This window comes from Microtus oregoni, unplaced genomic scaffold, assembly GCF_018167655.1.
Source record: "Microtus oregoni isolate MIOR12 unplaced genomic scaffold, Mior012 000015F_ref0000493, whole genome shotgun sequence".
NCBI lineage: Eukaryota > Metazoa > Chordata > Mammalia > Rodentia > Cricetidae > Microtus > Microtus oregoni.
This window is the reverse complement of record NW_024543074.1, coordinates 35,314,078-35,334,692: the sequence shown is the minus strand read 5'-3', so window position 1 is coordinate 35,334,692 and position 20,615 is coordinate 35,314,078. Positions and strand designations below refer to the sequence as shown.

General features: G+C 47.7%; 1 protein-coding gene across 1 annotated transcript; it reads left to right on the top strand.

The window, feature by feature from the left end:
- Positions 1 to 836: 836 nt before the first annotated feature.
- Cdrt4 (CMT1A duplicated region transcript 4) lies at positions 837 to 10,480 on the top strand. The gene is made up of 3 exons (XM_041664428.1): positions 837 to 879; positions 2,257 to 2,361; positions 10,026 to 10,480. The coding sequence occupies exons 1-3, from the start codon at positions 837 to 839 to the stop codon at positions 10,478 to 10,480; spliced, it is 603 nt and encodes a 200-aa protein (XP_041520362.1).
- Positions 10,481 to 20,615: the final 10,135 nt, after the last annotated feature.

The following is a 20,615-nucleotide window of genomic DNA, read 5'->3' as shown; positions in this document are numbered from 1 at the left end:
TATTATAAGAACACATACAAATGCCTTTGACAAAATGTATACTTAAATTTGGGAAACATATACGAAGAGATAGCCATCTCCCCCATGGTACATGAATCAAATTGCTTTCCTAAGGGGCTGACAATTTGGTCTACTTCCTGGTCACAGTTTTCTAGTGACCATGGTGGCAGTTCACAGGTGGAAGGAAATAAGGAGCTCTATTACCAGGCAGCATTTGCACAGAGCTTTGAACCCCACAGACTTCCATCTTCCCAGTTTGCACAATGCTCAAGTTTCCGATCTGAGCTGCCTTCCTCGTCAAGTGCTCCAACATCTTTTGGTTTAATTTCTTCTCTCTAGGTTGTTAGGGAGACAGTTATTGCCGGGTATGCACGGAGGGCGTTTGTGACAATGTGCAGACTCGTCAGTTTTCATTATGACAATTCGGGTTGTTGTTCACCTGGGGGCCCTTCACCCCCAACAACTTGGAATTTGAATCAATCATAATTTGGAGGCACCTGTGACCTGAGAGTTGTGCGCATGTGGCGTTACAGTCTTTTATCATATTCTGGCACGAACTGGGACCCGGCTGTCAATAACAAAAGAATAACGAAATCTTACAGGAGTGAGTGTTTACCTTCATTCTTTGCTTCTAGAAGAGTCTCAAGTGCCAGTCACTCTCTTCAGAGTCTGGGTTTCTGGCCTTCCATTCCTAAGCTCCGAGCCTCTGAGAGGAGGTCGAGATCAGCCCTGGGAAATGCTGGCTGTTTCCCCGTGTGTTCTCTAGGTTCACAATGCCCCATTGTTCCAGTGGGAGCAGGACTTCCTCTTTCTGATTGATTAGTCATCATGCGGCCATGCATTTTCAGAGCTCCATTGCTCAGGAGGCAGCTGTCAGCAGTAAGGGGGTCTCTGGGCACAGATTACCCAAGTCTTTTCATGTTTGGTTTCCTGGGTATGGGCTGTTAGGCTTGTTTCTCCATCTCTTTCCTATTTGACTACCTGATTAATGTACAAGTCTACCCTCAGTGCCTGTTTGGTTTGTTCTAGAAATTTATTTTTAAGTTGGAGCTCCGTGTGTAGATAACACAGCCCACATGTGCTTTGCGCCTAATGGGTCTTCATATTAGATCTTTCAAAAGGAACAGTGTGTTAGATGGAGTAGTTCTTGAATAGATGTAATATTCATGTTTGTGGTTGTTCCTGAGAGCGGTGTACCGCTCAGCACTTCTTGCGGTAGGGAATTTGGGGAGTGTTTGCACATGAATTATGATGCTGAACTGGTTGAAGCATCCTGATACGTCATGCACAGAAAGCAGACCGTTTGGAGACAGCAGTGGCTGCCTATGGGAGGAATGTGTCCTGAGCAGAGAAGAGGGAAACGCCAGGACTGTCGTTAAAACTGAGATCTGCCATCACTCTCCTGGCCCTTTGCGATTCAGCAGAATCTGTGTTCCTTCCTGATCCCTCTTTCCATTTCTCCCTTCCGCATCCAAGGGGCTCTGTCTTCTCCACAGGCCTGCGAGCAGCTTGCCCTGTCTTCGTCTGCTCAATCTGGCTGCAGATGGGATATATTTATACTTATGTTCCACACTTTTTCTGCTCTTCTTTCTGATGACATGGATGGCATCTATTAGTCTTGTTTGATCTCTTGTGAGCATGGGAAACCTGCTTTGCGGATCCTGGACGCTGAGAAGGGCGGACACCAGAGTGAGAGGTGAACACACAAATGCACTATGGTTCTGGACCCACGCTGCTCAGCACCGTGTTTGCAGTGCATTGTAGCTCCAGGGAGCGAATAAACACCGTATGTCTGCAGGTGCACAGACTGTTTCCATGCTTGGAAAACAAGCACCTGAAAGTTATGACAGTAATCCGTAGAGCACATATGTACCGCACATCCTATTAGCCAGAAGCATGGCTCCTCCCATACATGGAAGGGGGGGATCCCGTAATAACAGGCTGGTGTTAGAAGATGGGCAGCGTTGTTCAGACTGGCACGGCAACACCCCAGATGGAGTGGTGATCCTTGGTTCCCCCCAAAGAGGCCTGGTTCGTGTCAGAACTTAGCACTATCAAAGTGGCCTGCCATTTGCAAGTTGACCCTTAAGAGAGTGCAGTAAGGCCTTGTTTCCCTTCTTGAGAGTGTATGTTGAGAGAGGCAGCGGTGAGGAAGAGAAGGTGGCTGTGCACTGTCACACAGGGAGAGGGACACATAAAGTTCTTCTTTCCTGAAAGACCAACTTGTCCCCTCCCCCCATGCCTCCGTCTTTGTAGTTCTAGGGTTTGTGGTGCTCCTCAGCTATCTAGCGACTCTCCTGTATTCCCCTCCTCTGGAGCCCATGGAGCTGAAAGGGGGTGTTCATGGGACAGGGGTGACGGGTAAGAAAGCAGGGAGAGTGGTGATAAGGATAAGGTGTGGTGTGCACTCACTATTCCTCCAGGTGTGAAATGTAGGCACCCTGTGAAGGCCCTCGTTCTGTACAGTAGAGCACGGCTCCCCGAAGGTCCCTCAGGCTCGCTCCCCCCCCCCCCCCCCCCCCCCCGACCAAATGCTTGCACGCGCTGCACTGAGCTGGTTTCCGTCCTGGTATACTTCAGAGGTCAGCTTTCCAAGACACTTCTGCTCTTAATGGCAGCTTCTTCCTCTGCCAAAAGTAAGTGGGGAGTGGCTGGATAGCAGAAAAAGAAGCAGGGCAGGGAAGGAAATGGACAGCCAAGGAAGACAAAGTGCAGAGAGATGAGCCTTTGCACCAGGAGAGAATGCAAGTCTCCTCCTGGGGAGGGGGGGGGGATGAGCCCAACAAGATAAGCATACAGACAACAGCGGGAAAGAGAGAGATGAGGCCATTGAGAGAAACACCAAGCCCTCATGCTGGCCTGCTGTCTACATCTGGATAGTTTTGTGGCACCCTGAGGAGGATTTCAGAAGGCTACAGTAAGGACAGAACCAGCTGTGCCCCGCATCTTCACCCTTCCGTGCCCCTACACTGTCACATTCTCTGAGGTATGCAGTCCCAAAGGCTGTGGAAGGACCTTGTTTAAAAATTTTCACGAATGTTTCATTGATTCCTAGTTCCATGAGATTCTCTGACTAATACATGTATGACCGACAAGTCAAAGGAAATTATCATACGTGTTCACTCTGCCTCTTGAAAGGCTGCGAAACAAGTCAGCACATAACAAGCCCTGAGAAATTCTGTGGTGTTTAAACAAACTTGGTTGGCAATATGCCTGCGATCTTGTACAAAATGGATCCTATTAATGGTGGCTCTCAGGCTAAATGACCTATATGACTGTCTGGGTGGCCCTTGTCCTGGACTTTCCCCTCTTCTTAAACAGCGCCTATTAGCATCTCGAGAGATTCCTACACGATTTAGGCACCATCAAATGAAGCTAGCACCTCACTCTTGAGCCTGCACTGTCTTACAGCATCAGGCAAAAAGCCTGAGTGAGCTGACTTGTATCAATGTACTAACCCATTAATCCTGCCTGGAACCACAAAATCCTTTTGGGAGATGGTTTCCTGAGATAAGGGCACAGCTTGCGGCAGTCAGAGTGAGGTCATCAGTTTTGGAGGATCCTATCCACACTGCTGGTCCCTCGTTTGCAGTGCTGTTCAGCCACTGACTTGCTTCTGCTTTTGGTGTAAGTCTTTCTACCACTGTCCCGTTAACTGTTTCAAAGGACAATGAGATACAGCACATAGCAAGTGAACACAGAAAGAAAGCTGGTGTTGTAGACAATCTTCTGGTCCTGTGTCCTGTCTCTAGATAGTTTATATCACCTTAACAAATTGCCAGTGTCTGGGGGGACAGATTCACGAGCATCCAGTCATAAGCCGTTCCGTGTGCTGGAATCACCTGGTGTTCACCGCATCACTGTTGCTGTGAGAAAAGACTCTGACCAAGAGCAAAAGTCTTGATTTGGCTTGCACGTCCATCGTGGAGGGAAGCAGGAGGCACAGAGGAGTGCTTGCTGGCTGGCTCACACGGTCATGCTGAGCTAGCTTTCTAAACCAGTCCAAGACCACCTTCCAGTGATGACACTGCTCTCGGGGGGCTAGGCCCCCCCATGACAGTCAGGACAACACTCACCCCGTCCTTTCCCCCAGGCCAGTTGGAGGGTTTTCCTTTCATCTCCAGGCTGTACGAAGTTTACAGTTAAAGCTGACTCTCTTAAAATGTTTTGGTTTGTATGTAATAGATGCACACACATTATTTGTGCATAATAATGGGGCTCCATAGCATATTTAATACAAATATACAATAGCACACTGACCAAATCCAGCCTCCATTTACCCACCTTCCCCAAGGCCTTTTGCCCTACAGTGAAGCTTTGATTACTGCTTTGCCTCTCATTCCTGGCACACCGTAAGGTTGGGAAAGAGAGCCGGCACCATGGTTTTAAAGATCTGCAGTACTCCCAATGCACAACAAAATGTGAATTGTGCTGGGTTAAAGCACTTTACTACCCATCCAGACATCTCCTTAAGACAGCTAGGTCTCCCTGTGCCGGTCCGTCTTAGGTCAACCTGACACAAGCTAGCATCGTCTGGAAGCAGGGAGCCTCAACTGAGAAGATGCCTCCACAAGACCCAGCTGGAAGGCATTTTCTTAATTAGTGACTGATGGGAGAGGACCCAGCCCATGGTGGGTGGGGCCACCCCTGGGCTGGTGGTCCTGGGTTCCATAAGAAAGCAGGTTGAGCAAGCCATGGGGAACACACCAGTAAATAGCACCTCTCCATGGCCTCTGCATCAGCTCCTGCCTCCATGTTCCTGCCCTGTTTGAATTCCTGACCCGAGTTTCTTCAATGATGACCAGTGATATGGAAGTGTAAGCCAAATAAACCCTCTCCTTCCCTCTTTGCTTTTCGGTTATGGTGTTTCATTGCAGCAACAGAAACCATGACTAAGACAGTCCCTAAGAGAAGCAGGACAGGGACTCACTGCTGTTTTCATTTCGTAAGAAACCTCAGAATCCCTAACAATTCAAGGAACATAATCCCTGCCACAGTTATGGCACATTCCAGGGCAGCGCCCCCCTTGGACAGACTAGATTCTAAATCTGTTGTGATGAGAAATTGAGTGGGGACTGGGGAGCGCTCGCCTCGGGCACCCTGTTGCTTGAACACAGACCTTGGTGTCTGTGGGAGCAAAAAGAAAGCTACTTCAGCATGGCCTCCCACCCCTCCCATCAATGCTGTTTCTGTCTGGGGACTGTGGCTTTGCAATTCATTTACAGGAAGACAAAATAGAACCTTTGTGCTGGACTTGAAGGAAATTATGAAAGGCCACAGCGTGTCTCCAGACTTATGTCAACTATTTATCTCTTGTTATTTTCAACAAACAAGCCCTCTCCATGCATTTTGAGAGCATCTCGGTCATTGGTTTTCTCGAGCTTTCCCAGTCCCTGTTGTGGCAGGTATGAGGAAAACCTACTGTCTGGTGGCGTGGTCCACCAGCCACCCCGTGTTATGGCACCGAAGCTCAGTGAGACAGCGTGCGAGGCGCCAGGTTACACACAGCACGGTGGTGCTAGAGCAGAGCCCACTGGGAACCAGGCTCCATGATTGCTTCAGATTTGCTAATCAGGAATTTAGAAGCAAGGGCGAAAGGAGTTATTCCCAGTTCCCTAAATATTATCATCTCCCAGTGTGTTTCCCCCATCTGGCACTGTGTGTGTGTGTGTGTGTGTGTGTGTGTGTGGCACAAATTCTGACAGCTCTCCAAACACGTGTGCTAAGTTGAGCCCTCTCTCACTGAAGGTGGCAGGCAAGAGCTCGGTGGCCTCCTGGATGCTCTCTGTTTGAGAAAACTTGAAATGGATGACCTTAGTGTTTGAGAACCTGGCACTGATCTTAGAGAACTAAGATGCCTTAAATTTTACTTTAAAATTATCCCAAGTATTTCTTTCTAGGTTAGAGGACAATTTGAGCATTGTTTGTTCTGTAGCCTCGGGAAACTATATTGATATTATATTTTTAAATGCCTTGTTGTAGAATATTGCGCGGAAACTCAAAGGAGAACCCTACAAGACCTGGATCTAAAAGGTCTTGGCTTTTGTCTTCTTCTTCTTTTTTTCTTTCTAATTTGAACAAATGTCCAGGATGCTATCATTTGTAGGTGTTTTGAATAAAATGTTCAAATTTATGGATAGCATATTTTATGGAAACATCAGAACTTAGTTTCTGTTAATGACATATTCAAATCCCATAAATAGCTCCCTGATTGGGGGGAACAAAAGGTGTGGAGACATGGAGTCTTTCTGTGTCAGAGATGGGTGGCCCACGTGTGAACGAGGTGGCAGACCACAGCTCACTTCTGTTGCAGCAGACAGAGGTGGCACTAATTACTCGTGCTGGGCACAGACAGGGCGGCACTCAGCGTGGTCATACCTCGAGAGCATCGTCATCCTTCGGAGTTATCTGTGGAAGCAAATTCTCAGAGACTCCCAGCAGATCCATTGGATTGGAGCATCCGGGAGGAAGGCACAGCCTCAGGCTCTGCGGGTTATTCTAGGAATTGTTAGATTTGGGAAGCACTGACCCTCGGTCCAGAGTTCTCAGGCTTTGGTGCCCAGTCACACTGACATCTCCTGGGAACTCATTAAAACTCCTCTGCAGCATGTTTTTATGGGACTTTGGCAGGTGAGGGCTGAAAGGCTCCATGACCCTTTCAAATGCTTAAGGGCCAGAGAGATGGAAAAGCTGAGTAATAAATAATGAAATCTTGGAGCAGAGGAGCGATGACTTAGCCACCAAAGTGTTCGCCATGCTAGTGTGAGGGCCTGATTCCGTCTCCAGCATCTGCTTGCTTGGACAAGCTCTCCAGGTGGGCGGACCTGTGAGGTTGAGGACCACTGACCATGGTGCCCACCAGCTCTTCCATCTTCGTGAACACACAGAGTATTATTCTGATTTTCGCCCCTCCTTGGGGCCCCTCTAGGAGTCTCCTGGCAGCTTCCTGACCATCTCAGCCACTTGTGACCCAGATGCAGGCTGGGAAGCACAAGTTAGTGGGCGGGGCCGTGCCCCTGCCTTACTTGTAGGAATAAGACCTGGACTCTCCAGGACTGCCCAGTGCTCAGACTGAAAAGCCAGGGGATCTGAAATCAGGACTCCTGAAGAACTGGTCATGCAATCTAAGAAGCTGGAGCAAGGCCACACTAGCAGGCCTTGGGACCCACCCAACTCTCCCCAAAGGGGCAGACCATGGGACTTAGGATCCTAGGGGTGGCTATCGATCACTGGTCAATGTTGGGAGGCCCTGGTGTTCACATTTTCCCAAAGCCATTTGGATCTGTGATAGAAAGAAAACTCTAACAATGGGAGAGAACTGTGGCAGAAGAATAACAGGAGTCAGGGGATGGTCAGAGGGGGTTGGCTCTTGAGCTGGTAGAAAATACGACATTTAGCAGACGCTGTGACTGCTGCTTGCTTTGTTTCTGCTATATTCAAGTTAATGTCCAACCTGCAAGATATTTGCTTTTGCTTTGAGGATACAAGGAGGGACTGGGGAGGAGGAGACATCTACATCTGTACTTGGAGCCTCTATAGGTCTTTCTTAGTGAAAGACCATGTCAGGTGTGTTCTTCGGGCTGGGGGATACATGACCACAGCAGAGATATGGAACTCTTTGCAGTACACTCCTTGTTGACAGATCTGTTCCCCAACTCCAGCTTCTCCATGTTCCCCAAGGCCATATGGTAATAACTGTGTACAGTATTTTCTGTTCCCTAGGGGATGTGTCCCAAAACACCTATGAGCGATTGAAACAGCATATAGCACTAAACCCTGTATCTACTATGTCATCTTCTATGTGTGAGTATCCACGATGAGGCTTATAAAGTAGACTCAGTAAAACTAGCAGTAGTAACTAGTAATAAAATTATAACATCATCTTATAAAAACATCAGTGAATTATTTATTCCTGGACTTTTCTGCTTAATAGTTCTAGGTAACTGGCAATCATGGAGAGTAACACAAGGGCTGGGAACTTTTTCTCTTGACTAATACCAATTACCATGTTTGTTTGCTTCTCTGAACGCAGGTTAGAGATGGCAAGATGAACTTAATTCTTCTGCCTCACAAACTCCCACTGAAATGACCTAAGGCTGTAAAACCAGGGAAAGGATTCACCACCAGGAAAAATGGGGGCAGTGGCAGATGCAGGGGAGGTGTTTGTCATTTCTGGTACACGTAGTGCAACCACGATGTGAGAAGGAAGGCCTGCTGTGCCCATAACTCGGTACCGGCTAAGGACTTAGCAAACGGGTGGGTAGAAATCTCAGCAAAGCTCCCACCATGGTCTCAAGCATCAGAACTTCTGGGCAGCAGTTTCATGGAGGACCGTGTTACCGTTGAGTTCAGACCCCACCATTAGTGAGCTGTACAAAATTAGCAGCCTCAGTTCCATCCTCTGTTAAAATAGGGAGGATGCCTACATTATAAGATGCAGAAATGCCAGGCTGTGGTGTCTCGCGCCTCTAATCCCAGCACTCGGGAGGCAGAGGCAGGCGGATCTCTGTGAGTTCGAGGTCAGCCTGGTCTACTGGCTCCAAAGCTACACGGAGAAATCTTGTCTCAAAAAAAAAAAAAACCACCAACAACCACAACCAAAAGATGTAATAAGGATGAAATGCAGTTTATATCCAGAGACACAGCTGGAAGGTAACAGCGGCCCGTTAGTGATTGCTGCCTACCAGAGGAACTGCTGAGGGTTTGGCTCGAGTTATTGCGAATCTGCGAGGGAAGCCTTTGGAAAAGGGTCTCCCTCAGATAAGTCAATGCTGCTGCTGAGGCAGCCAGACCTCAGAAAGAGCTAGACACTTGTTCAAGGTTCATCCTGTTTCAGCTGGAGCAGGCCGATGCTCTGAATCCTAAACCTAATTTGCTATTGTTTCTGTTCTTTTTCTTTCTTGTCTTGTCTTGTTTTGTTTTGGCAGTTTCTCGTGTAGCTCAGGTTGGCCTCAAACTCCTGATCTTCCTGTCTCTACTAATTTTAGGGGTTATAAGCCCAAGCGGCCACATCCAGCTATAATTTGTCTTTTTGCAGTTCTGGGTCTCAAACATGGGCCTCATGCATGCGAGGCAAGCATTCTACCAGCAAACTCTAGTCTCCTAAGGTATATTCTTCCAAGCCGTAACACATCCTTGATGGTACGTATCTGGGTAGTATAAGTGCTTGAACTCAATTAATTGTGCATCCAAAGCATTGTCTTTTACACAGTGCAGTCTGATAACCACTCACAGGGCACTGATTGTGTTAGTGTTTTTGTTTTCTAGAGGTAATTTCAAAGCACGAAAGAACTACTCTGGTTCTACACAAATACTGCATCTTGCTTTTCCTACTGAAAAAAAAATGAGATAGTTTATGTAGCTCAGTGTGTCCTTACACTTAGGATCCACCTGCCTCTGCCTCCTGAGTGTTGATTTCACTAGTGTTCACCTCCATGTCCAGCACACAACATTTTGCAATAAGGAGCTTAAACACATGCAGAGTTTGGGAACTGTGGGGGGCCCTGGAATGAACCTCCTGTGAACACTCAGGGGCCACTAGATCACAGTCCTTCAACAACTTGCTTTTTTGTTTTGTTTTGTTTTTGTTTTTCAAGACAGGGTTTTGGATTCTGTTCTGTAACTAGCTCTCATAGACCAGGCTGGTCTTGGACTCACAAAGGTCCGCCTGTCTCTGCCTCCCCAGTGCTGGGATTAAAGGTGTGCGCCACCACTGCCTGGCTCTTCAATAGCTTTCTAAGCAGACATTTAGTTGAGGACACTAGAATTTGGGACTTAAACAAACAATGGGATAAAAACATTTGAAAGCAAGCCAGTTTAATCAAAGTCTCTCTCTTTAGTAGTATTGTGCTGTTCTTTAATCGATATAGTCAGTAGAATACCATTCTGTCTATTACCTTTAGGTTGGGTTTTATTCCCACTCAATAAAGGGGGAAAGGCTTCAAACTGTGATCCCAGACCCCTGCAGTTCTTTGAGGCATTGCTGAGTGTACAAGTGCTTCTAAACCACCGTGTTTCTTTTCTAGTGGAACTCACAGAAAACCTCGAACTCCCCGTGACACTGCTTGAAAACCACAACCCCTGGCCAGCCTATGTCATGTACACCTCTCCAGCAGTAAAGCGCCTCATTGACAAAAGCAGGGCCCGGGACCTGGAGTGCATTCATTCTTACGAGGAGACCTTTAAACCCACAAGGTTGAGCAAATGTAGTTTCACGCATCTGAAGGGGAAGAAGTCATCCAAGTCCTCAGAGCTCATGCTCAAGGATGCCCTGTCCGAGTCCAGGCAATCCACGTGGGAACCTTGCTCTGCCACAAACATGAGTTCCACACTCTTTCCAGAACCTACACAATCACAGATGGAAGCCAGAGAGGGTCCCACGTCCAACTATAACAAGATCATCTTCTCCAGGAGGCCTGCGATGAGGAAGCTCCCCTATGACTTACTGCAGGCCAGCAAGGAGCCGCATGCCAAAGCTTAGTCAAGAGCCCTGAAGCCATCCCCTGAGAATGTACAACGGTTACACTCCATCTGCTACAATACACCATGTCCTTGAAACTTGCCCTTGTTCCTGTTTAGACATAGGTTGGCAGATAGGGACCATATCGGAAAGCGGGCTGTGGGTAGACAACCCCAACACTTTTGGGGTGGTGCGATTGTAGCTGCTGAAGGCTCAACTGCATGGGTGTTTGTGTCCTGACAGCAGACAGAAACCACAGGAGTGACTTTACCAGTCTTCATTTAATAGGCTCTTTCACCAGGTGACGAAAGAGGGCTGCAAAGTAAGAATCCAGTTATTGATAGGAGTAGCCCCCAAGGGAACCGGCGCCATCCCTAGAGTTATTGGAAGTTAGATGCCTGCAGGAGGGAGATGTGTGGTGAAGCTCAGACATTCCAAGGCTTGTACTGCTGACTCAGTGCTGAGGAGAGCCCCTGCAGGGTCCTATCCCACACCCCTGAGAGGGGTCCCTGTCTCCCTTCACTGAAAGACATCCTGAGGCTGTCTCAGTGAGTGTTAAAGAACTCAAAATTTGAATTCAAATACTGGAAGGCAGTTCCACTGCCTGCCTGGCTGACAGAAAGGGCTCCAAGGGAAGCTGCCAGAGGTGGGAAGGAGTGGTAGGAACCACCAGGAAGCAGCTGGTGAGTTCCTTCTTCTCCCTCTAACCACGTGGACTCCTGCTAGCGCCTTCTGTGGGCAGGGTGTGGTAGGACATAAGCAGGAAAGCCATCGCTGATTCCCAGTCTTGCCATATCCCAGGGTGTGTGTGTGTGTGTGTGTGTGTGAGAGAGAGAGAGAGAGAGAGAGAGAGAGAGAGAGAGAGAGAGAGAGAGGAGAGAGAGAGGAGAGAGAGAGAGAGAGGAGAGAGAGAGAGGAGGATAGAGAGAGAATTGGAGGGTTCCTCTTTGTTTCCAAAAAAGATACTTTTAACTTTTTTTTTCTGTGTGTCCATGTATAACTGTGTCATAGCGAGTGTGCCATAGTGCCTGTGCTCTGGCAATGTGGGTCCTGGAGACTGACCTCAGGTTGTCAAATTTAATAGCAAGCACCTTTACTCATGGAGACGTCTTGCTGACACTCTCTTGTACTTCTTTATTTTAGCTTGGGGAGTGGACCTGATGTGACTGTGGGGGATGGATTAGGATTCAGGGGTCCCTGGCTGGACACCAGATGCCATTTGTCAGGTGACAATTAGACATGGCCCCACCCATGCTCTTCATCTGGCTGCAAAGCTAGTCAATTCTCCTCAGTCACAAAGTCAACACGCTTTGTCTTCGGGCACAGGCAGCCTCCTGTTTGGGTTTCTCTGTTATCATGGATGACGCTACCCATGTTTCTGAGTATTTTCAGGGCAGTTAATGTCCGTCTCCCCCAGATCCAGTGGTCAGGGTGTGATGGACTGATAGTTGCAGCTGCCATCTGAAAAAGCCCAATTCTTTTTGCAGTGTGTCTTCTCTATTGATTGTAAAAGGTTGGCATCACTCGAGGGTGTGGTTTTTTAGTCTCCGGCTCCTGGACAGTTCTGTCTGAACACCATTGTAAATCAGAAGTTCGCAGTCCAGTCCTGGGTTCTTCACCCTGGGCCAGTATGAGTTCGGCAAAATCGTAGCTACTTCCCAGCGAATCTCAGTAAGTACAGTTTGAGTGCTGGAGATACAAGATAGTTCTTCTAAGGAGAATTTTTTTTCTTAAGACTGTGATGTAGCAATATATACCTACAACTCAAGCATTCAGGAGACTGAGACAGAAGAATGATGGGCTACATAGTCCCTGTCTCCAAACAAACAAGTTAAAAATAAAAACAAAACCAACCAAACAAAGCAAAGCCTCTTTAGTCCTTCATGGGCATTTTTGGCCAGGGTACATCTGGGAGAATATGGGTTACAGCATCTCTGTGAGTGCTGGCCAGGATCAGGTGACTGTGGTTATTTCTCTAATTCCTTTAAGGGCAGAGTGATGTGGACTTGTATAGGCCTATGCATATTATCTTCTTTGTATTCAATAAATTCTTTTAAAAATGTACTCTACTGTAATTGGTTTTCAGCTAGCACAATTTAGAATAATTTCTTTCTCTGCCTAGGGTGTAATGACAGAGGCATGAGCCAGGGATGTGAGTCACATCTTCTGCCACGGTGGAAAGGGCCTGAGCTTTGTGCATGCAACATCTTATGGGACTTTGTGCATGCAATGTCTCATGGGACTTCGTGCATGCAACATCTCATGGGAATTTGTGCATGCACTGTCACATGGGGCTTTGTGAATGCAATGTCTCATGGAACTTTGTGCATGCAACATCTCACGAGGCTTTATGCATGCAATGCCTCACAGGGCTTTGTGCATGCAATGTCTCACGGGGCATTTTTAGGACAGAAAAAAGAATCCAGTTCCTTTTGAAATGGAGAACTCAGCTTAAGTCTAGGTGGGGACACATGGTTCTGGCCACTGGCTCTATTTACAAGAGAACTGGGGATGCTGCACGGGAGACACTGTTTGCCAGGACAAGCTGGTGTGTAAGAAAAGCTTTGGTCACTGGGTTCAGGATGATCCTTAGGCTCAGTGACTTACCGTATCCAATGTTATCAAGTGACCTTCCTGAGGGCTATGTGGATGAGGACCAGTGAGCCCACCTCCCTGAGGATGGCTGGATGACAGTCCAGAGGCCCTGGTGTACCAAGACAAAGAGAAGGAGCTGTCTTTGGCTTCACAGGCCACTGGAGCACAGGTCCCACTGCCCTAGATAAGGCCTCGAAATTTTGAGGTCTGGGAAAGCCCAGAACATACTTGTTGGGACCAGATTTGCTCATCCCTCATGCTTCCAGAAATAAACACGGCTCCTTTCCAGGACCCTGACATCCGTTCAAAGCAGGCAGGGCATGCGTGAAGTGGAATGTGGATTATTTCCATGTAACCTCATCTGCTGGTTCAAAGCAGGGAATCCTGGTGTAGCTCAGGTTACTCTGAGCAAGCTAGTTGGCAGTCTTAAAGAAGGAACTGACTTTCTCTGATGTTACACAGCCTATAGCCTCCTCTCATTTATCTTCTCTGTACTCGGTATCTTTTCTTTCTCTTAACACAGTTGCTGTTACAGTGGGTTTGGCTGCTTTTGTGGTCTATGTGGGGCCAGAATGCGGACTTTGTCACCCTGTCTGTGTTGCTGATAGCTAAGGCCATGTTCTGACACATTTCATGCAGCCGTTTTACACAGACTCCTCGGCTTTCTGTGCACAATATGATATTGACCACGTGCAAACTCCAAAGGGGTGTCAGACGTTTGATGTTTAACCTCTGCGGCGTATCCGAGCCACTGGTCACTTTTGCTTTGGACGTCAAGCAGTTCTACATTCTGGAGCTTCCTCAGCTGCTGGCCTGGGGCCCGTCCTGATGGAGATTAGGCCTGTTTGACTGATAAGAGGCTGCAGGAATCTTCAGGGCAACTTGCAAACAGAGGTTCTGGTATGGGTGTGTCAAAGGAGACTTTTAGGGTCATCTGGGACCTCTCTAACTGGGGTGGGAGGGAGAGGTGGGGCCTAAGCAGGTAGGGTAGCTACATTGTGAGCCGTATTCAAGTATGGCAGATGCAGCATACCCGGTGTGCCTTTTTGTTTTTGCGGTCCAGTGTCCTTAGGGAGGAGGGGTAACCATCACACAGTTGTACAGCCTCCCCCTTTAGGACAGGAAGAACATAACAGGCACTCGAGGCAATGATTTCTGGGCTCCTTCAAGGTAGCTAAGCACTCAAGGGAAGTGGAGGACCCAGCACGGGACAGAGACCAGCTCCCCGCACTGGAATCCCAGTCAGCTCCTATCTGTGGAGATAAAGAACAAGGCTCAAATGCCCCGACACTCCTACTCTTTGTGTCTTGCCAGCAACTGTGAGAAAAGGATTATAAAGTGTTTTGTAAGCTGTGTCCAAGCCAATAGGGCCATTCACACCACGTGGTCCTTTTCGGCTTTAACTCATATTCCTACCCCACAGCCCTGTATTGTATGTACAGACCAAAGGGCAAATATCCAGAGGCCTCGAGTTATCTGTGGCAGATGGAGCATAGACTGAGAAAGCCCCAGAAGGGGTGTTGGGGAAGGGAAGTAAACAGAAACCTGATTGGAACTCAAAGTTGAGTTTCTGTTCGTTGAAAACTCTCTTCCTACCTCCTACCCCTCCCTGGCCTGTATCCCTTATCTGGGACCCAGGGTCTCAGTCGACTTCTTGAAAATTGTAGGGTGACATCACTAAACCTGTAGGGCATGACTAGGCACTTGGGAAGAACAAGAGGCAACACGGAACACCTGTATTACCGTGTCCTCACGGGGCCCTGACACCTACACTTGGCACGCATTTGTAGGATGCTTGGCAGTGTACTGAAAACGCCGGCTGAGAGAGCAACTTACGTGTGATATGGTGTTCCTCCTGGTAAAGGCAGCAGAAGGTGCGTGCACTTGGAATTTCATCACCCCATAGTCTGTGCCCCCCACATTCTGGGCCTCCCTCTATCCAGACTGATTTCTCCGTGCCACAGGTAAGATATGCAGATGTGTGACTGCCTCCCGTGGGTACACAAGCCAAGTGTGAGTGGCATGGCCTTAGCTTCATATTCTAGAGACAGTAAAAATTTCCACCCCACCTCTGACATTTCTAGGCAGCTCTTTAACCGAGGGCCCGGCACAGCTTATGGCGTACATTCACTTCCTGCCTCTCGTTGGTTCTTCAGTGACCCAGAGTGGTGCCTTATTTTTAGCAAATACAGGGACCCTAGAAAACCCAGACTTTCAGACAAGTTGGGAACTTGACTCCAGGCACTGTTTATGCACATGTACCAAGTGGGCATAGGTTTCTCTTTGGTTAGAGAGCCACCTCCTGCTGGAGGGAGGTTGGCCTGAGTGTGGCTGACCCTTTGTACACACCTGTGCACACTGGAACCTGTCCGCATGTGTTTTACTGCTCAGAATCCTTGGGCAGGCTTACCTGGGTAAGTGGATGATGACAGAAGCAGGAGAGCCCTTGGGTGGCCCCCAAGCTGTCCAGTGCTGAGTGTGGGCTCACTTAGCCTTAGATTTTATCAGCGACAGTCCTGCTGGGGTTGGGTCTGTGATTGCCAAGCTCAGGGTCTATTGTAAAGCAGTTTTATTTGAGACCCTTCTTCATGTGGTCAGCTTGTTCTGTGCCTGTGGCCCCACAGATATCCGACAAGCCTGGCCATATTCTCCTATCTATCTCCTGGAGTCTGGTGTGTGGTCTGGCCCAGGACTGGTGCTCAAGTATTACTTAAGTAAAGCGTTTATAAGAGCAAGCCCTAAGACTCAAAACAAGTACCGAGAAGAGAGTTAGCTCTTCAGGGACAAGAGGCTGGGAAACACATTTTTGGAGGCAGGAAGAGGCAGCCTTGTTGTGGGGTTTATTCCTAGTCTCAACACTATTATTCGAGTAAAGTAAACAATGGATACCTTTAATGTGTTTTTCTTTTAGGATCCTGGAAAAAAATAGAAGGAACACGGAACACAAAATCATAAAACATCCGGTTATTCTGTTCCTTTAAAAAGGCCCAATTCAAGCCCGTGTGACGAAATTCCAAGTTTATTTTTTTTTTCTCTAGCCTTTATCAGAAAGGACATAATTTCACAACCCTAACGCAGCATGCTGACAGGCATTCTGCAAACGCGCACCAAGTGCTTGCTTGTGCCAGGCGGCGTGCCAGGGCCCTGGGTGGACGCGGCAGACATGGGATTCTATTTTTGTGGTAGAGACACCGGACAAGCATACCATCCCGGCAGAGTGTAAAGGCCGGCTCTGCAGGAACCCTGGGGTGCTGCTGCAAGAGTGTATTTGCTGAGGGCTCATGACCTCCCTTCCTCATGCAGAGGGGATTATGGGAGGAGGCAGGATTAGTGTCCGGACAGCTGCTCATAAAAGAGAGTGAGGTCATGTCGAAGCTGGGGCCAAATTGAATTTTCGTGGCTGGGTGAGTTTTTCAAACTTTGCAAAGCTGTCTTCAGTTTATATTCAGCCCTGGTTTCCTTCCATGTTTGTTTCTGTAGCACCATGGAGCTGATCCCTCGTGCAGGCTGGCTTTCAGAGCGAGCGTCTCGCTTTCTGCTCCTGGTGACAGTGCAGAGGAAGTGGCAAGCATTTGCAGTTTGTCCCAGGGCTTACTCTCGGCCTGATTTTTCTGTCCTGGAGGACTGGGCAGGGCAGCAACAAAGGAGACCTTGAGGTCTCTTGAGTGTCCACCCCAGACTTGGGAAGGTGCCAGGCCCCAGCCTCCAGTGTCCTTGAGAGTACAACCTCCATTTCCCGAGTTTTCTCACACAAAGGGGCCAGTTCTGTCCCTTTGCGTCTTCGCTGTGACAGTGACTCTGCAGTCTGCTTGCTATTACAGGTCCGTGTAGCTGGAGAATGGGGTTCACTTCCACCTTGACATTACTGCTGTGGTTCTTTCCTTTTTCATCGTCCCTTCTTTTCTTTCCTTTCTTCCTTCTTTCCCCTCTTCCTCATCTACTTCCTGCTTTTCCTTCCTTCCTGCCTTGTCACTTCCTGTTCTCCCTTGCTTTCCTTCTTCTACTTCCTGTTCTCCCTTGCTTTCCTTCTTGTCTACTTCCTGCTCTTCCTTCTCTCCTTCACTACTTCCTGCTCTCCTTTCTCTTCCTTCATTATCTTTTGATCTCCATTGTCTTCTTTGTAATTGCAAAATAAAACGATGCTGCTTGTTAGTAACTGGTTTTCTTACAATCTGTCAAAGAGGATTCTGACCTCTGCAAACCTAAGGACAGCGTGTTCTTTCCATGTTCAGTTACCAGGAGTAGGAGCCTTCATCCTGAGGACAACAGGACGTTCCCAAACACTTCCTGCCAAGTGCTGAGGGATGCTTGCCTATTCCACAAAACTGTCCCAATGGCCACTTGTCACCCTGGCCACCTATCCCATCACAGAAAAAAATTATCTTCCTTTACTTCAACATAGCCACTGGGGCCCTTACAGCTTCCCAAAGCGTAGCCCTGACAGGGTGTAAAGCCAAACCTCGAAGGCCTGGGGGAAGAGCGGCAGAATGCAAGTTGCGACTGCATGAGGTTACTTTCAGGAGGCCGTAACCTAAACTTGATTTCTGTCCTCTGCTGAGGGACAGCTTCACCTTGAACATGGGTCTCGGTACCTCCATGTCATTGCTAAACTCCCACAATTCTCTGCTAATCTTAGAGATATTGTAGCCTGCACCTCACTTTCTCCTACTAATAGCTTCTTCATTCTTCCGTCACAGACACAGTGTCACTGGTACTACTGATGCTCTATTCCTAAGATGTATCTAGTTCTGTGACCTAGAAAAGACAATGACAGCACTCGGTAGGGTATTTCCTACTGCCTACCTTGTCCCATCTGGCATAAGAGAACAGCTGGGACTTCATAATGGCTTAGCAGAGCAGAGGACTTCTGTATACTCATCCCCTCTAGATTATAAACATGGTAATGTGAAGATTATGAAAATGTTACTATTCTGTGTGGTTGGTGAACAATGACAACAAAAGGCTCTGCATTGTTCTTTAAAAATACTGCCTATCAAGTTTATTGAATGTGGACCCAGTACCTATGAATATGGTGGGCTATATCTATATGGAAGGACATACAACTTGTTCAGTTTTCCCACTTGATTCCAGTACTGAGGGACAGATACTGAGGGAAACTCGTCTCTGAGCTTCAGGGGCCTAGGTAAACAGACTGCAAAGTTGCCACGGTAGAGAAATGAGCCATCCTTCCAGATCTCAGATCCTTGGTAGACATGCGGCCTCCCCACATGGGTACCATCACACTCCCGGCTCCGCAATCCTCACTCTGGATCCTCCTCAAGCTGGCAGATCACAGTCCCTCCACCAAAGGCATGGTGCAGACACCACCCAGGACACGTGCCCAGCAAGCAGCCATGGAATTCTGGCCTGATTAGTAGCAGAACTCACGTGTATCATCGTCGCCAGCTGCTGGACAGCTCCGTGGAACCTGGAGCATAACGAACTTGCAGCTTTGGGCTGACACGTGGGGAGTGGGCAAGGGAAGCTCTCTGCTTGAGGCCTAGGACTGGCAATGGGCTGTGTTAGGTGGCTTGTGGGGCTCCTGAGGTAGGGCTCCATTGGGGATATTACCTGATCTCACACATTGCTGCCGCACATTGGAGTTCTGAATCGGACTGTACCTCAATTAAGACCTTTTGGCCATGGGCTGGAAATTGTTTCAATAAACATACAAATTTATAGTGACATGGGGTAAGGTCATGCCGTCTAGAATTGTATAGTGGACAGGTCTGCAACTAGACAGGAACTCTGGAAGGAGATCCTCTCCCTGCGTGGAAGGGTGAGGAAGAGTCTGTCTGCTGTGTATGCACCGGCATGTGCATTTAGAAAAATGGCATTGCGAGGCTGGAGAGACGGTCCCATAGTTAAGAGCATCTTTTTTTTTTTAAATTTATTTATTTATTAAGGATTTCTGCCTCGTCCCCACAACCGCTTCCCATTTCCCTCCCCCTCCCCCGATCAAGTCCCCCCCCCTCATCTGCTCGAAGAGCAATCAGGGTTCCCTGACCTGTGGGAAGCCCAAGGACTGCCCACCTCTATCCAGGTCTCGTAAGGTGAGCATTCAAACTGCCTAGGCTCCCACAAAGCCAGTACGTGCAGTAGGATCAAAAACCCACTGCAATTGTTCTTGAATTCTCAGTATTCCTCATTGTCCGCTATGTTCAGCTAGTCCGGATTTATCCCATGCTTTTTCAGACCTAGGCCAGTTGGCCTTGGTGAGATCCCAATAGAACATCCCCATTGTCTTAGTGTGTGGGTGCACCCCTCGTGGTCCTGAGTTCCTTGCTCGTGCTCCGTCTCCTTCTGCTCCTGATTTGGACCTTGAGATTTCTGTCCGGTGCTCCCGTGTGGGTCTCTGTCTCTGTCTCCTTTCATCGCCTGATGAAGGTTAATATTCCTGAGGATGCCTATGTGTTTGTCTTTGGATTCACCTTATTTAGCTTCTCTAGGAACATGAATTATAGGCTCAATGTCCTTTATTTATGGCTAGAAACCAAATATGAGTGAGTACATCCCATGTTCCTCTTTTTGGGTCTGGCTTACCTCACTCAGGATAGTGTTTTCTATTTCCATCCATTTGTATGCAAAATTCAAGAAGTCCTTGTTTTTTACTGCTGAGTAATACTCTAATATGTATATATTCCATACTTTCTTCATCCATTCTTCCGTTGAAGGGCATCTAGGTTGTTTCCAGGTTCTGGCTATTACAAACAATGCTGCCATGAACATAGTTGAGCATATACTTTTGTTGTATGATAGGGCCTCTTTTGGGTATATTCCCAAGAGTGGTATTGCTGGATCCAGGGGTAGGTTGATCCCGAATTTCCTGAGAAACCGAAACACTGCTTTCCAGAGTGGTTGCACAAGTTTGCATTCCCACCAGCAATGGGTGAGTGTACCCCTTTCTCCACAACCTCTCCAGCAAAGGCTATCATTGGTGTTTTTTATTTTAGCCATTCTGACAGGTGTAAGGTGGTATCTTAAAGTTGTCTTGATTTGCATTTCCCTGATCGCTAAGGAAGTTGAGCATGACCTTAAGTGTCTTTTGGCCATTTGAAGTTCTTCTGTTGAGAATTCTCTGTTCAGATCAGTGCCCCATTTTATAATTGGGTTGATTAGCCTTTTACGGTCTAGTTTCTTGAGTTCTTTATATATTTTGGAGATCAAACCTTTGTCAGTTGCAGGGTTGGTGAAGATCTTCTCCCAGTCAGTGGGTTGTCTTTTTGTCTTAGTGACAGTGTCCTTTGCTTTACAGAAGCTTCTCAGCCTCAGGAAGTCCCATTTATTCAATGATGCCCTTAGTGTCTGTGCTGCTGGGGTTATACATAGGAAGTGGTCTCCTGTGCCCATGTGCTGTAGAGTACTTCCCACTTTCTCTTCTATCAGGTTCAGTGTGTTTGGACTGATATTGAGGTCTTTAATCCATTTGGATTTGAGTTTTGTGCATGGTGATAGATATGGATCTATTTTCATTCTTCTACAGATTGACATCCAGTTTTGCCAGCACCATTTGTTGAAGATGCTCTCTTTTTTCCATTGTATACTTTTAGCTCCTTTATCG

Excerpts from the sequence above, each read along its gene's own strand:
- Cdrt4 (XM_041664428.1), top strand. The coding sequence starts at position 837 with ATGCATTTTCAGAGCTCCATTGCTCAGGAGGCAGCTGTCAGCA. Across the intron at positions 880-2,256 it reads TCAGGAGGCAGCTGTCAGCA|TTCTAGGGTTTGTGGTGCTC; the intron begins GTAAGGGGGTCT and ends CCGTCTTTGTAG. Across the intron at positions 2,362-10,025 it reads TCATGGGACAGGGGTGACGG|TGGAACTCACAGAAAACCTC; the intron begins GTAAGAAAGCAG and ends TTTCTTTTCTAG.